The 15038-nt window shown below is 49.5% G+C and overlaps 1 protein-coding gene across 1 annotated transcript in view; it reads right to left on the bottom strand.

Moving 5' to 3' along the window:
* The window catches only part of NDC1 (NDC1 transmembrane nucleoporin), a 49838-nt gene that overhangs the window by 12546 nt on the left and 22254 nt on the right, over positions 1-15038 (bottom strand). The window contains exons 12-17 of the mRNA XM_055138316.1: positions 12926-13084; positions 9659-9904; positions 9443-9558; positions 6797-6847; positions 4650-4713; positions 1955-2055 (exon numbers count right to left, since the gene is read on the bottom strand). Coding sequence (XP_054994291.1) covers positions 1955-2055; positions 4650-4713; positions 6797-6847; positions 9443-9558; positions 9659-9904; positions 12926-13084 — 737 coding nt within the window. The remainder of the gene's footprint in view (positions 1-1954; positions 2056-4649; positions 4714-6796; positions 6848-9442; positions 9559-9658; positions 9905-12925; positions 13085-15038) is intronic.

Below are 15038 nucleotides of genomic sequence, written 5' to 3'. Positions count from 1 at the left end.
GGACAGACCGCAGGAGCTCAGCTGGCTACGGGGAAATATTCCTGGAGCCAGGAGGCAGCAGAAAGATAAAGAACAGGAAGAAACGGAAGGGAAAGGTTGCAGCAGACAAAGCAAGCATGCATAAGAGGCGTAGGGTGAGGGCTCTGCACAAGCCCCTGGGGGCACAAACTGCAGGACTCAGTCCTCCTGCGTCTTCACTAAGCTCTTAAAGCGTTGTGTTCCCGGGGCTGGAGCGATGGCACAGCGGGTAGGGCGTTTGCCTTGCACGCGGCTGACCCAGGTTTGATTCCCAGCATCCCATACGGTCCAGGAGTAATTCCTGAGTGCATGAGCCAGGAAAAACCCCTGTGCATCACCGGGTGTGGCCCCCCAAAAAAAGAAAAATAAAGCGTCGTGTTCCCCTCTGCTGCGAGGGAAGCGGCCAGAGTCCACAGCACTCGTGGCTTCTGTGCTCGGGATCGGTGGACTCCACCAGCAGCGTCCCCCCAGGGAGCTACGGCAACTGTCTTGACGGCACAGGGGTTAAGGTGCTCGTCCTGCAGGTGACAGATCCCGGTTCAATCCCCACCACCACAAGGTTCCAAATAATATGTGCCAAACCACAGACGTGTGGAAAAAGACTCAAAAATCATTTATTTAGAAAAAAGTAGCTGGGAAAAACACAAATAATGAATCTACGTGCACAGAGAGAAAACGGACACAAAACTCAAAACAGTACTAAAAACAAAAAAAGTCACAGGTTTTAATAGATCAGATTTGACAGATTAGTATTATCTCCTTGAAAAATCAGTATTATCTCTTGGGCTGGAGCAATAGCACAGTGGGTAGGGCGTTTGCCTTGCACGCGGCCAACCCAGGTTCGATTCCCAGCATCCCATATGGTCCCCCAGCACTGCCAGGAGTGATTCCTGAGTGTAGAGCCAGGACTAACTCCTGTGCATCACTGGGTGTGACCCGAAAAGCAAAAAAAAAAAAAAAAAAAGGAAAGAAAAGAAAAATCAGTATTATCTCGTTTTCAAGGAAATACTGAGCCCCAAGAAAGAAACTGTGATGATGTTTTTTCAAGTCAAGCCCACTGACTTCCCAGGACCGAAAGTCAGAACAACATCTTCCAATTGTTGTTCAGTCTCACCTCCTCCAAAACGACCTGGGCCGCACCTGCCCCTGCTTGGCTCCCTCCCTCCCCTGCAGCTCCCAGTACGTCTGTCTCCCATGAATGTGATGTAGAGCATTACAAGGTAAACGTCAGCCAATGCAACTTGGAAAAGGCGGCCTTGCTGAAAAGCAACATGCACGTTCTTTTCCTGTCTACAGTCCAGGACCAGAAACGGTCCTGCCCGTTTACAACCAGCTGCCCGAGTCTGAGCACGGGACCCAGGCATCTACCTCAGCTTGACAGAACAAAAAATAAGTTATGTCAACATAATGAGAATTGGTACCAAGTTACTGATTGTATTTTGCTTGTTGTTTTTTTAAGTATAGAAGAAACGATAAAAAGCTTGTTATTAGAATCCAAACTTATACCACTGAACACATTCCAGTATCTTAAAATGATCTGTTTGATGCCAGAGGGCCATCCTAAGGCTTTACTGACACATCAGAACTACTTAATGCTAATTTCTTGCTATTATCTCTTAAATGTTTTTCTTTTTTGGTTTCTTCTTTTGGGTCATACCTGGTGGTACTCGGGAGCCACTTTCTGGCACACTGCTCAGGGACGGCACCCTGAGGATACCTGGGGACCGTGCGGAGCAGGGGACCAGCCTGGGGATCCCTACACATGAAGCAGTGCTCCAGCCCTTTGAGGCATCTCCCCAGCCCCTTGGGTGTGATTTCTTGGGAGTAAGAACAGCACATTATTTTACCTTCCATCTTGAATAAAAGAAACAAACTGAATGACCGGGGGACAGTATAGCCTCGGCCCTGAGTCTCTCCTAACCCAGACACGGCCTACCTCCTGCAGTGTCAACAGCGTGTTCAGGATAGCAGGGAGTGTGGTCTGGACGACTCCGAACCGATCTTCTGTGAAGGACGCTGCCACCAAGTGAGACAGACCTCCAAAGGGAAAGAAGGGATCAGAAGTGAGCCTCCGGCACAGGGACTTGCAATGCCTCTCGCTGGGAAAGGGCTCACCTGAACAGATGAAGAACTTTCCAAGGTGGGGGCCGATACAACACAGAAAGGCACAAAAGGCATCTGAGAGATGCCCCAGAGCCAGCGTCCTGCAAAGATGGCCGTCTGCACCGGGGAGGGAGCCGGGCCGAAGCAGGGCTGAGGGGCAGTGCTGAGTGCAAGGGAGCCCGACCCAAGTGAAGGGGAGAGTCAGCCCAGGGCACTGCTCACAGGGGGCCGAAAGCCTCTGGAAGGTATCGCTGAGGCATTAAAAAGCATCTTCAAGATGCAAAGAGAAGGTCATTTGACGACAAAGTTTCCATATTAATTTCACTTAAAATGTTAAAAGTATACGACGTAAAATATGTCGACATAGCGAGAGCTGGTACCATAAGCAGAGGGAAATAAGCAAGAATCCCAGGCTCACGTTCTCTGCTTCCAGTCAAGGAAGACTTCTGCCCAACTGAAATACCCCTAAATATCTAAGAAAAATAATCCATATAAAACAACAATACAAGAGTGTATCTGAAAACTCAAAGATTCTGAAATTTCTATGAAACAATGAACTCCCCAAATGGCTAAAGCAATCCTTGGGGAAAAGAAGGTGGGAGGCATCACCTTCTCCAACTTCAAACTGTACCACAAAGCGGTAGCAATTAAAACAGCATGGTACGGATAAAGACAGATCCTCAGAGCTGAATATCCTGAGACAGACCTTCAGGTATATGATCAGTTAATCTTCGAAGAAGGATCAAAAAAACATGAAGCAAAGCAAGGGATGCTTCTTCAACAAGTGGTAATGGGGAAATTGATCAGCTATATGCAAAAAATAAACTCGAACCTTTGTTTAATGCCATATACAAAAACCAAATCAGAATGGACTAAACATCTTAATATCACACCTGAATCCATAAAGCACATAGAGGAAAATAGGCAGAACCCTCCACGACACTGAAGCTAACGGCATCTTCAAGGAAAATACCTCACTGACTAAGCAAACGAAAGCACGAATAAGCAAGTGGGACCCCATTAAACTAAGAGGGCTCTGCAACTCAAGGAAACAATGGCCAGGGTACAAAGACAGCCCAGGGGATGGGAAGAACTATTTACCCAACATTCAGCTGATAAGACGGTAATAGCCAAGATACATAAGGCACTGGTGGTATTTTACAAGGAAAGAAAAAAACATCACCCTCATCAAAAAAAGGGGAGAAGAAAGGAACAGAAACTTCTTCAAAGAAACAAATGGCAAAAGGCATGTGAAAAAGTGCTCTACGGCACGATCAGGGGATGCAAACCAAACAACAGTTAGGATTTCACGCCAGAGACTGGCACGCATTAAAGAGAACCACCAGTGCTGGCATGGATGTGAAGATAAAGGGACGCTCATTCCCTGCTGGTGGGGAATGCCGACTGCTCCTGTCTTTCTGAAAAACAATTTGGACATTCCTCAAAAAGCCAGAGATTGAGTTTTCATAGGACCCAACAATTCCACTTCTAGAAATATACCCGGGGCCCAAAAGCACGCAGCAGGAAAGCCACCTGCACCCCTGTGTTCACTGCAGCACTGTTCACAACAGTCGAATCTGGAAACAACCCGAATGCCCGAGAACAGAGGAGCGGATACAGAAACTATGACACATCTACACCTTGGAATACTGCACAGCAGTAGGGAAAATGAAGCTCTGAAGTTTGCTTCTAAGTAGACTGACATGGAGGGTATCATGCTGAGTGAGACCAGTCAGAGGGAGGGGACAGGCAGAATGACTGCACTCATCTGTGGGACAGATTAAAAACAAAAACAAACGACCACACAGAATGTGAATAATGCCCAAAGACAGTAGAAACAAGAGCCAGGAGGACTTATGCATGGTAGGAATCTTGCCACAAAGAGGGAGGGCAATTAGGACAGAGAAGGGGTCACTATGACAATGACAGTTTGAAATGATCACTCTAGACAAGAACTGAGTACTAAAAGAAGGTAAAGTGATACGCATGATAACCTTTCAGTAACAGTACTGCAAACCAGTGCCTGAAAGGGAAACGGGGGAAGGGGGAGGGAGAGAGGGGGGAAAGGAGAGAGGGGGAAGAGAGTGAGGGAGATAGAATGCCTGCCATTGGGGCTGGAGCGACAGCACAGCCGGTAGGGCGTTTGCCTTGCACACAGCAAACCCAGGTTCGATTCCCAGTATCCCATATGGTCCCCTGAGCACCGCCAGGAATAACCCCTGAGCATCGCCAGGTGTGAGCCAAAAAAAGGAAAAAGGAAAAAAAAAAAAAAAAAAGCCTGCCATAGAGCATAAAGGCAGGCTGGGGTGAGGGTGGTAGGAAGAATCCGGGGATGCTGGTAGTGGGAAAAGCTCACAGGTGAAGGAGCGGGTGTTGGAACACTTACGCTGAAAACTCAATCATAAACAACTTTGGAACTGTATATCTCACAGTGATTCAATTTAAAAAAAAAAAAAAGCAGATTTAGATCGAGGTCCAAAATGACCTCTTTACATATTTAACTGATAGATAAAATCATAGTTGCTTACCTTCTAATGCCCAGATATGCATTTGGGCATCTGCGAAAACTGCCTGAATGGAGGCCTCTGGGTGCTACAAACATAACAGAAGTTTTAAGTGAGTTTCTCAGATAAAACCATCTTTTCTCATCAACCATGCAGTGTGTGATGACGGCATATTCACAAAGGCCTCCCAAGAATTAAAATCTGAAATTCTTAGACAATAAAATTTAACTGCAAAAACTCTGCCGCTAACTTACTGTGTGATTCTCGCCAAGTCTCTGAATAATTAGGTGCCTGTTTCTCACTTACAATGAGTTGTGTATGCCAATCCACCTGAAAGGATTAGCATGGAGATGTGTAATGGTTCTGAACACGGAAATAGCAGTGTTGGGATGATGCGATAGTACGGTGGGTAGGGTATTTGCCTTCTATGCGGCTGACCTGGATTTGATCCCCAGCATCCTAAAGGTCCCTCTAGCACCACCGGGAGTGATTCCTGAGTGCAGAGCCAGGAATAACCTGAGTATTGCTGGGTGTGACCCGAAACACAAACAAATAAACAATCAAACAAAAATAGCAGTGTCTCCAACTCAAATTCACTTGCCAAATCAGAATCCAAAGTAAGCAGTTCACTTCCAAGGGAAAAAGGAGACCTTGTGCAGCATTTGCTCCACCACTTACTGGCCCCGTGCCCTGACACTGGCCACCTGACCCCAGTGGGCCTGCGGGAACTGGAGCGAAGAGGGCCTGCACACAAGGCACTCCAAGGCCTGACCGTGTTCTGGCACAAAGCACAGTCACACAAGCCCTCTTCTACTGGCTTTTAAAATAACTTTTTATTTAATCAAAGAACCATGATCGAAAAACTTACTGGTAGTTGAGTTTTAGGCACCTAATATTTCAACGCCAATCCCACCGAGTGTCGGCGTCCCTCCCCCTGTGCTCCCACACCCATCTCCTACCACGCACCGCCCCACACCCCACCTGTCACATTGACAGGCACAGTACAAACTTGCAGCTTACAGCTCATGTTTTCAGTGTTGAGTCTGTGCTTCGGATACACCACGGTACCCGTCTCCCGCATCACTATAAAACGAAAGCCCTGCCCCCGGCTCCCGTTACTTCCCCTTATCAGCTTCCTCCTTCCCCTTGCTTTCTTTCCTTCTCGGTCCTTCTCTGGGGTCAGGGGTGAGCAAGGCATGCCCCCCTTTATATATTACATGTTCCTCTGGAAAACAACATACTTTCTCAGGAATCTGATATCTGTCTCAAAATTCTAATGGATAGCAGAAAGTAGATTATATGTGCTTAAAGAAATGGCTAGCTGAATTTTCCCTGCCACTGTGGTGAAGTTTCAAGAACCGGAAATTATTCTTTATTTTGTATGTTCCCATATTCCATAAGTTACTCACACCCTCCCTGTGGGAGAACGACTCCCAAGAATGAAAATGAATAAACGTGCCTCTAGGTGTGGTGTCAGCTAGAGAAGCTGGAGGTCCTGCGGGTGGCTCAGGGCTGAGCACAGGCTGTGACCCCAAGGCCCAGGTGCCACTCCCCAAACCAGAGGCCATGAACAAAGCCCCCTGCAACCAGGCAAGGCTGAGTGTGACCCAAAATCCAAGTGGGGGGAAAAAAAGGTAGATACAAAATTCCTTCCCACAACAAACGAGTGAAAAAAAAAAAAAACTGGCTCATCAAATGATCAACATGTCCAACAGTGCAGGAATTAATTTTTCACGTCTTCGACTGCAATTTGCTCTTCTCTGGCAGCTGCTGAGGCTTCCAGGGAAGCTGAAAAGTCATTTTCTTTTCTCCCTGAGCAACCATTTATTTTCCAGCACAGGGTCAGGGTGTGTGACCTGATCCAGCCGTCTATGTCCCTTTCAACATCACACTGGTGCAGGGATGTTCATCATCACGCAGGACAGGGCGCCTTGGGTGTGCTCTTCTCCCAGCACGCAGTGGCCCACAGCCCAGAGACTGGCAGGGAGAAAGGCCAAAGCCACTAAGTGAGGAGGAATCGCAGGCTTCATCAGTCAGGAGGGAGGCACAGAACACAGTAGTCCGCTCGCTAGCCCAGCCTCACTCCAGACAGCAAGGCCTGGCTGCTTCACCTTGTACTCTGCGCGTGCCCCACCGCCCAACTTCCCAATGCCAAAGCTACGTATCCTTACCTTGCTGAAAAAATACATTATCAGCACCCGCCTCGACAAGAAATTCTTGATCTGAATGGGGCAAGAAAAAAAGAAAATGAACACATTTGCATTTTTCAATCCTAATCAAACAGAATACACAATTCTAAGTTCTCCTTACGTGAAATACCTCACACCTGACAGAGAAGAGGATTTGCAATAAATCATCTCTGCACTACGACTCGAGAAACCACGTGTGCCACTGACCCTCACTTCATTCCCCTGCAGACATGGCTGTGCCCGGGGGGGGGGAGGGGCAGCTGCTGTGGTCCACGGACCCCCTCGTGGATCAGGGGCCATTTTCCTAAAACCATGTTTTCTCTAGTCCCGCCAACTGACAGGCCCTACTTGGAGCACTTACCAGTGAGAGTGTTTCCCTCCCAACGAACAACCCTCAAGACAGAAAGCGTCGGGTCAGAGAGACACATGGCAGGCAGGCCGGGAGCTCGCTCTGCACGTGGCCAAACCAGTTTAATCCCTGGTACTGGCTTGTGGGTCGAGCACTGACAGGTGTAGCCCCAAATTGGGAAGGAGGGGATAGGGGGAGGAACCACCAACGAAGTGTCTTTCCTACTAACCGGCATTAACTTGACACCCTAGAACAAACACTTTCTCAGTGTCAAGCTGAGAGCTAGCCGACAGCTCCAGACAGCAAACCCCGGGGCCTGGGGCCTGCCAGCCGCCTCAGGGCCCCCCACTCACTGACGCCTTCATCAATAGACAGGTTTCACTTGTTCCTTCTAAAAAAATCAAGACCTTCCTGGACCCCCTGTATATGCCCCTTTCCTTGCTATCTCCACCGCCCAGGGGTTCCCATGGAGGGTCCCAGTGTCAAATACAGCCCATCCTCGCAGTCTGACACTGACACTGACCCGGTCAGTACACTCCCCCGCTCTCCACAAGGGTCTGATTTCTTAGTATTTTCATTGACTGTTTAGTATCTCAAAACTGACATGTCTGAAATTAAACTACTGATCTTATTTATAGACGTCACCTCTGTACAGTCTCTTCCAGAATCCACAGAGCCAGTCCATCCATCTAAACTCCGTAACAGCCCATCGGAGCGTTATCCTCCAGCCCAGGGGCACACTGCAGAAGCCAGTGTGCAGCCCCAGACACCCGCCAAGGGCAAGTGGAGGAGGAAACAAAACATAAATAGTTGCAACGCTGTATTCCAGGTCAACGCTGAGTTTCTCTCACACACAGCTAGCCCACACCTAAGGCCCACTACACCTCCCGAGAAACCCCTCCAGCCCTGCCCGCTCCTTCCAGCCTTCCCAGCCGCGCCGGGGGCAGAGAGCACCTGTCCCAGCAGACGCCCCGAACAGCGCGTCCGGAGACGTGCACAACAGAAGGGCACGGCACGGCACCCCGGGGGCGGCACCCCGGGGCTGGCAGCACACTCGGCCAAACAGCTCCTTAAGAGTCTGGGGAGCCTGCCGCCTCTCTGGCCTCGTCCCCACCGATGGTCACACTGGTGTCCACCCTCCTCGGCTAAGCAGTGACAAGCCCACTGAACGCCCTCTGCCGCTCCCGGTTCCTGCCTCTCCTCAGGTGCCACGTGGTCAGGGACGTTTCTCGGATGATCCCACAGACAGTGGCACTCCTGGGTGCTGTGTCCCAAGGTGCTCTTTCCCAATACGGCACTGAAGACATTACCTCTTTTTTCTCCTTTAAGACACATACTTTCTGGCCCCCCGGCCAAGAGTAATTCCTGAGTGCAGAGCTAGGAGTAACCCCTGAACATCACCAGGTGTGGCCCAAAAGGAAAAAAAAGCAAAAATAAATAAACAGACACATTTCCTCTTTATTTGGAGGAGCAGGGGGGTCACTCCTGGCTGTTCTCAGGGGACTGTGCAGCGCCAGGGATTGAACCTACATGCAGCCCACTGAGCCTTCTCCTCAGCCCCACGTTTCCTATTTAGTTTTTGTTTGGGATCCACACCTGGTGGTGCCCAGTCAGAGCTCACTGGCTCAGGAGTCACTCCTGGTGGGCACGAGGACCATATGAGGGGCCAGGGATCAAACCCACGGTGGCTGCGTGCAAGGCAAACTCCCTACGCGCTTTACTACTGCTCCGGCCCAATGTTTCCTATTTTGAATATAGCATATCAAGATGCTAATAATAATCCTACGGCAAATCACGGTTTCACAGGTATCATTTTCCCTAAGTCTCCAACTAATATCAAGTTCCGATTCAAAGAAACACAATGTGATTCATTTGCTTACTCATCTATTTCCACTCACCAGAATACAATTATATGGTCAGGAACCTTGTTTAGTTCACTGCTTTCCCAATGCCTAAAACCACATCCTGTGTATATAATAAATTCAATAAAGAGCTCTTAAATGAAAAACTTCATAGATCAAATGCAGGATACTAGATTAAACCCTGTAATTCTATAGCTCAATGCCAGTCAAGATACTGGCAATTTCAACTTAACGCACAACGCATCAGAACAGTCTGACTGGGCCTGGGCGTGGCTCAGAGACAGAGCGTGTACAGTCCTCACATCAGACCCTGGTTGGACGCCCAGCACCATTAATAAAACCCATTTATTCCTCATGTGAGATCCCGCAAGCTCCGCCATTGCGCGCAGGTGTGAAGCTACAGCCACGCACTCCCACCTGCTCACGTTTGCTCTCGATCCATAAGTGAGTCGCGCTGGGCCGGCTCACGGTCTTCCGCTCGGCCCTAACCGCGGCTGACGGGGAATGATTAGAAAATTCATTCATTTGCTGATCTACAAATAGAAAAAAAAAAAAACAAGATAAGGACGCAAGCCCAGAGACGCTCCCCTGCAGCTGGGCTCTGACATGCCTGAGGAGAGAACGCGTCCTCACCAGAAGCCGAAGTCCACAAGCGTGGCCCTCTCCTCGTCAGCTGTGGGCTCTGGGGCGACGCATAGCAGGTGTCGGCATCGAAGATCCCAGCCATGCGATTCACCACGCCAAAGCCAAAAGGGGCTCCCAGGGGACTCACGGTCTCCGGTGTAGATAACTTTGAGGAAAACAGGGGCGTCTTCACCAAGGACGGCACAGAAGACCGAGGTACATGGTCCCCCTTGGGGGTCTGAAAAGCAGTTTCTTCTGTGAAAAAGGAAAAACAGACCCAATGCTGAGCGGCAAAGTGGCCAAGCAGGCAGCGAGGGGCTGTGGCATGCGGACAGCTCAGTGTATCGTGCGACACAACAAACGGGACGGAGCAGCTTGTCTGCACGCCGGCCTCGACTCGCACGACCGCCACACTGCTCCGTTTCCCGCCACAGACCTCGTCCCCTTCAAGGGCCGTCTCTGACTCTGAACTGCTATGGATGAACCTAGGGAGCTACATTAAAGGGGCTTTAAACTACGGCGCTGTGCCACCCCCGGTGGGGAAAGGTGTTTGTTCCTTCCGTCTTTTCTCCCCGGCGGCGCGGTGGCTGCCACCTTTTCAGAGCCTATTGGACAGCCAGGTATGAGACTGCAGTGGTGAGACACGAGGGGCCTCACGGGGTGGGGGGTGGGGGGGGTGGAAACAGCCCCTCTCCCCGCTCCAGCTAGGCCCCGAGTTGCCCAGGGACGTTCAGCCGCCTCAGGCGGCAGCTCCATCCATACCAAGGGCCAGGGGCAGCGTGCCTCGTGAGCCTTACAGTGCTGGGACCACCACTGAGAGCTCAACACTGCCCGGGGGGCCAGAGCGGGCTGGGAACAGAACCAGGACCAGGTGGATACCCCCACTAGCCCCCATGCTATCAACCCAGGCCAAGACTGGGGTTTTTAAGTTTTGTGATTATTTTTTTAGTTACTGACAAAATTAAGGGCCAGAAATAGCATAGCAGGTAAGGTACTTGGCTTGCACATGACTGACCCCGTTCTGATCTCTGGCACTGCACATGGTCCCCAGCGCACCACCAAGAGTGCTCCCTGAGCACAGCCAGGAGTAAGTGGGTGTAGCCCAAAGCCCCCCAAAATCAAAAACAACCTTTAACATGTTAGTCATCTCTGATAGAAGGACTTAATAGCTTCTGGGTGAAATACAACAATCTTCAAACACTTTCCTGTAAGAAACCTTTTCTAGATCATTTTTAGCGGATTATTCATAACAAGCAATGCAAAATACATTATTTCGGTTCTGCTCTGGGGGCAGGGTTTGGGGTCTGGGATGGAAATACGGAGGTGGAAACACGTAATGGTGGTGGGATTGGTGTTCAAATATTAAATGTAATTAAATATTGTGAACAAGTTTGTAAAAATGAATTTAAAAAAATAATAATAAAGATGCCATAAACATTTCTAAAAAAAACAAAAATAAAACATAATGTCAAATCTTGACTGATAGGATATGACAACAATTTAAAATAACACGCAAGGCTGGGACGTGACCCGGCAGTAATGTGCGTGCCTTGCATGCACGGGACCTGGATTCACTCCCCAGCACCACAAGAAAAATAAACAGAAATGCTGAGCAATCTATATTTAGTCAGACCCATGATCCCCACAACTCAAGATTCTAATCTTTCTGCCACGGTGATGTGACGCATGTGGCTATTCAGAACTCTCCAATGGAGCCATATATCTGTGGGGTGAACGCTAGCGATCTCTTCGTAACACACCAGGCCCTTTCACTGGCAAACACCCTCTTACACACTGGGCAAGACTCCATCTGGACAGGTCTTTCAGGTGTCACACCGTCTTGCCACCCTCTGTGTCCTTCACCCTCTAAAAGTGATTTTTCAGGGCCGGAGCGATAGCACAGCGGGTAGGGCGTTTGCCTTACATGCGGCCGACCTGGGTTCGATCCCCGGCATCCCATATGGTCCCCCAAGCACCGCCAGGAGTAATTCCTGAGTGCAAAGCCAGGAGTAACCCCTGAGCATCGCTGGGTGTGACCCAAAAAGAAAAATAAATAAATAAATAAATAAATAAAAGTGATTTTTCGTCCTTGGTGCTATCTTCTAGCACTCTGCTAAATATGTGCTGAATAAAAAGTTGGTAACATCTGAAACACTCTAAGATGTGTTTGTTTGGGGCCACACCCGGTTATGCTCAGGGCTTACTTGTGGCTCTGCACTGAGGGATCACTCCTGTGGCCTCAGAGGACCACGTGGGATGCCAGGGATTGAACCCGGGTTGGCTGAGCGCACGGCAAGTGCTCTGCCTGCTGTACTATTGCTCCAGCCCCTGTAAAATCTGTTGATGTTCCTAATGGCAGCTGAATAATTTTCAATTGTAATCAATTTGGCTTTGGTCTGTGATGGCCTCAGAGGAAACGAGGCAAAAAGCCTTGGGCCCAAATAATGGTATTTTGATGCCAGCTATCAGTTGCTAATGTTTAAAAACATGAAAGATTTTACCTGAAACATTTTTAGAAGTTTAAGCACTGGTCAAACACGTGCCGAGTACTGGACCTGCCCCACACACAGCTTCAGTGCACGCACTCACACCACCCTCGCTCCCCCTGCTCTGCTCACTCTCTCTACACTCCTGGCTCCCGCAGGGACCGAAACACGAAGGCCTGTAACAGCCTGGCACTCCTTGCATCTTCTTCGCAGAGGACGTGCTCAAACAGCAGCGCTCCTCTGCGTGTGCCACCACCTCTGGGCTGCCAGGTCACTAACAGAGTAGCTATGTGAGCACAGGAATGTGAGCCCCCGTCTCCAACCAGTCTCTGCGTGCTCTTCTCTGAACCCAGCAACTTTTATCTCTGGGACACTGGAAACCGGAACAACGTTCAGCAATGTCTGCAGAGCTTAGCTGGCTGGCTGCTAGAGCAGCAGAGGTCTTCTACTGAACGGCGGGCATTATGTCAGCCCTGCTAACACCACGCACACTGGACTCCAGTTTCTCAATCTACATGACACCCAGCTCATGTGTGGGACAGCACAATACCCAGGGCTGTTCCCAGTGACACTCAGTCACTGGGCCAGCAGCTCAATGCCAGGGACCAGGATGGAATGCTGCTTAGATCTTACAGTGCCGGGGACCACCACGGTTACCATCTGAACCCGCTGCCCTTACAAATACGCACACTCACGTACAAACTCTCAAATTAACGACTGTCATCTTTCGTACAAAAGCTTTAAATGTAAACATCTTCCCCTCTCTTTGCAGTACAGGGAGACAAGTCACCTGCAGAATCGGATCTCTTAGGTTCTGCCGAGTAAGACGTCAACATCACTCTCCCGTTAGTAGCAGCGGCTTCTTGGTAGAGAACCAGTTTCTGAGTCATATCATTCAGAAGATTTAAACACTCCCTTGAAATAGCTGTCCAGTTGTGGGGATGTCCACCTAGAAGAGTCAAACACCGGCTCTTAAATGCACACAATCTTGGTCTCCTCTCACAGCAAAGAGAAAAATCAACGGAGGAAAGGTGACATACCCTTTTGTTTACATCACAGCCGATTTTTCTAAGTTACTGTTTAGACTCATGTTATTTATTAGGTACATAAAACACTCATTAAGTATTTTGATGAAATAACTCCCCCAAAAGTGTACAAGCAAACACATGCTACTTTATCATTTAAGCACAGCCTCTGAAACCACTCCTAGAATAAAGCCAACCCTGGGCACGGCCCGACCCCAGCCCAGGGCGAGGCTGCAGCACGCAGACGGACGGGTGAGGAGCGGCAGTGCACACGAGCAGTCTGACGGGACGTGCAGGGCCGCCCCGCCACCCACACGGCCAGCCCCTGACAGTCTCCCCTGTGTAGGAGCCAGAGCCAAGGGTATCTGCTATATTATCTACAGGAATAACAGGTTGTTAATCAAATTTATACTTGACAGGTCATTTGTTATTCATATTTCTACCTGGAGAGCCTGAATACTGCATTTTAATTATTTAAACTGCAGTTAAATATTCTTTTAGAACCTTATTTCTCATCAGGCCAGAGAGACAATACAGCAGGTAAGATGCTTGCCTTGCACACGGCTGACCTGGGTTCAATCCCTGGCATCCCATATGGTCCCATGAGCACTGCCAGGAGGAATTTCTGAGTAGAGAGCCAGGAGTAACCCCTGAGTATCACTACTGGTGATATGGAAAAGTCTACTGTGCTTTAACATCTGTTAAGAATAGCAGAGAAGGGGCTGGAGCAATAGTACAGTGTGTCGGGCGCTTGGTTTGCACATGGCCAGGTTTGACCCTCAGCATCCGATGTGGTCCCCCGAGCACCACGAGGAGTAATTCCTGAGTGCAGAGAGAGAAGTAGCCCCTAAACAGGGGTGGCCCAAAAACAAAAACAAAAACCAGCAGAGGAGTCTACTAAAAACTGGGTTTCCTCCCTGGGTGCCAAGTATTCACTCCCCTCTCATTTAGATCCCTCCTGAAGCTTTTCCCCTTCTTTTAAAAGAAAAACCATCTAACCTACAAACTAAAAAAAATACTTCTTTCAGTAGACCAAATATTTGGTACTCCCGCCCCTCTGGGTCACCAAGGACCTACATAACGCACAGGTGGAATGAATAATCGGAGCTGGATGGCAGTCCTGGGCAGAGCGCGCCCATCCCGCTACATGTCACTCGACTTGCTGGGCGAAGAATCCAATGTGTAAGGAATTAATAAGAGAATCTGAGTCTGACAGTGAAGCACTGCTAAGAGTCACCTCTTACGCTAATAAAGGAGAGAAGCTCAAATCATTCATGTGTCTAATGCAATCAGAGCTCATTCTCCTCTAAACACAGGTTTATTTTAATAATTTGGGAATAGAAAGGATTGGCAAAAAACGAAAGGCAATTAGAGAAGAGACCCGCTGGCGGGTGCCACCTTGCCCGTGCACAGCTGCAGCCTCAGGTCAAGGGGAAGGGGCGGAGCCACCCAGAGCAGCGCGGCCCCCATGGAGCCCAGCTCCTTTCCAGTGGTTTCAGACAGGGCAGAGCAGCACGGAGGCAGGTGCTCGCCCCTGCAGTGCAAAGACGGATTTCCCAACCGCTTCATCTCTCAGAGACTCAGGTGCCTCGTCCAGAGGTTAGGTCCGGGGGTTCATTTCTTCCTCTTTAAAACTGGGGCTGGGGAGAGCCACTTAGAGCTCAGTGTGGCGAGCGTCTCAGTGCTCAGGAGCCTACGCGGTGCTGGGGTCAGTCTGTGAGCTATCTCTCCGACCTAGACTTCTTGATTACCCTGGAGGGGGTGCGGGAGAAGGGGAGGTTCAGGGGAGCTTACAGCTTACTCCTGGCTCTGGCTCAGGGACCATAAGTGGCACTGAGGAAGAAGCACACGCAAGCCCCTCAGCTGTCCTATTACTCC

Source organism: Sorex araneus, chromosome 5 (genome assembly GCF_027595985.1).
Source record: "Sorex araneus isolate mSorAra2 chromosome 5, mSorAra2.pri, whole genome shotgun sequence".
NCBI classification, from domain to species: Eukaryota; Metazoa; Chordata; class Mammalia; order Eulipotyphla; family Soricidae; genus Sorex; species Sorex araneus.
The sequence above is the reverse complement of the archived record's forward strand: the minus strand, read 5'-3'. Positions and strand labels throughout refer to the sequence as shown.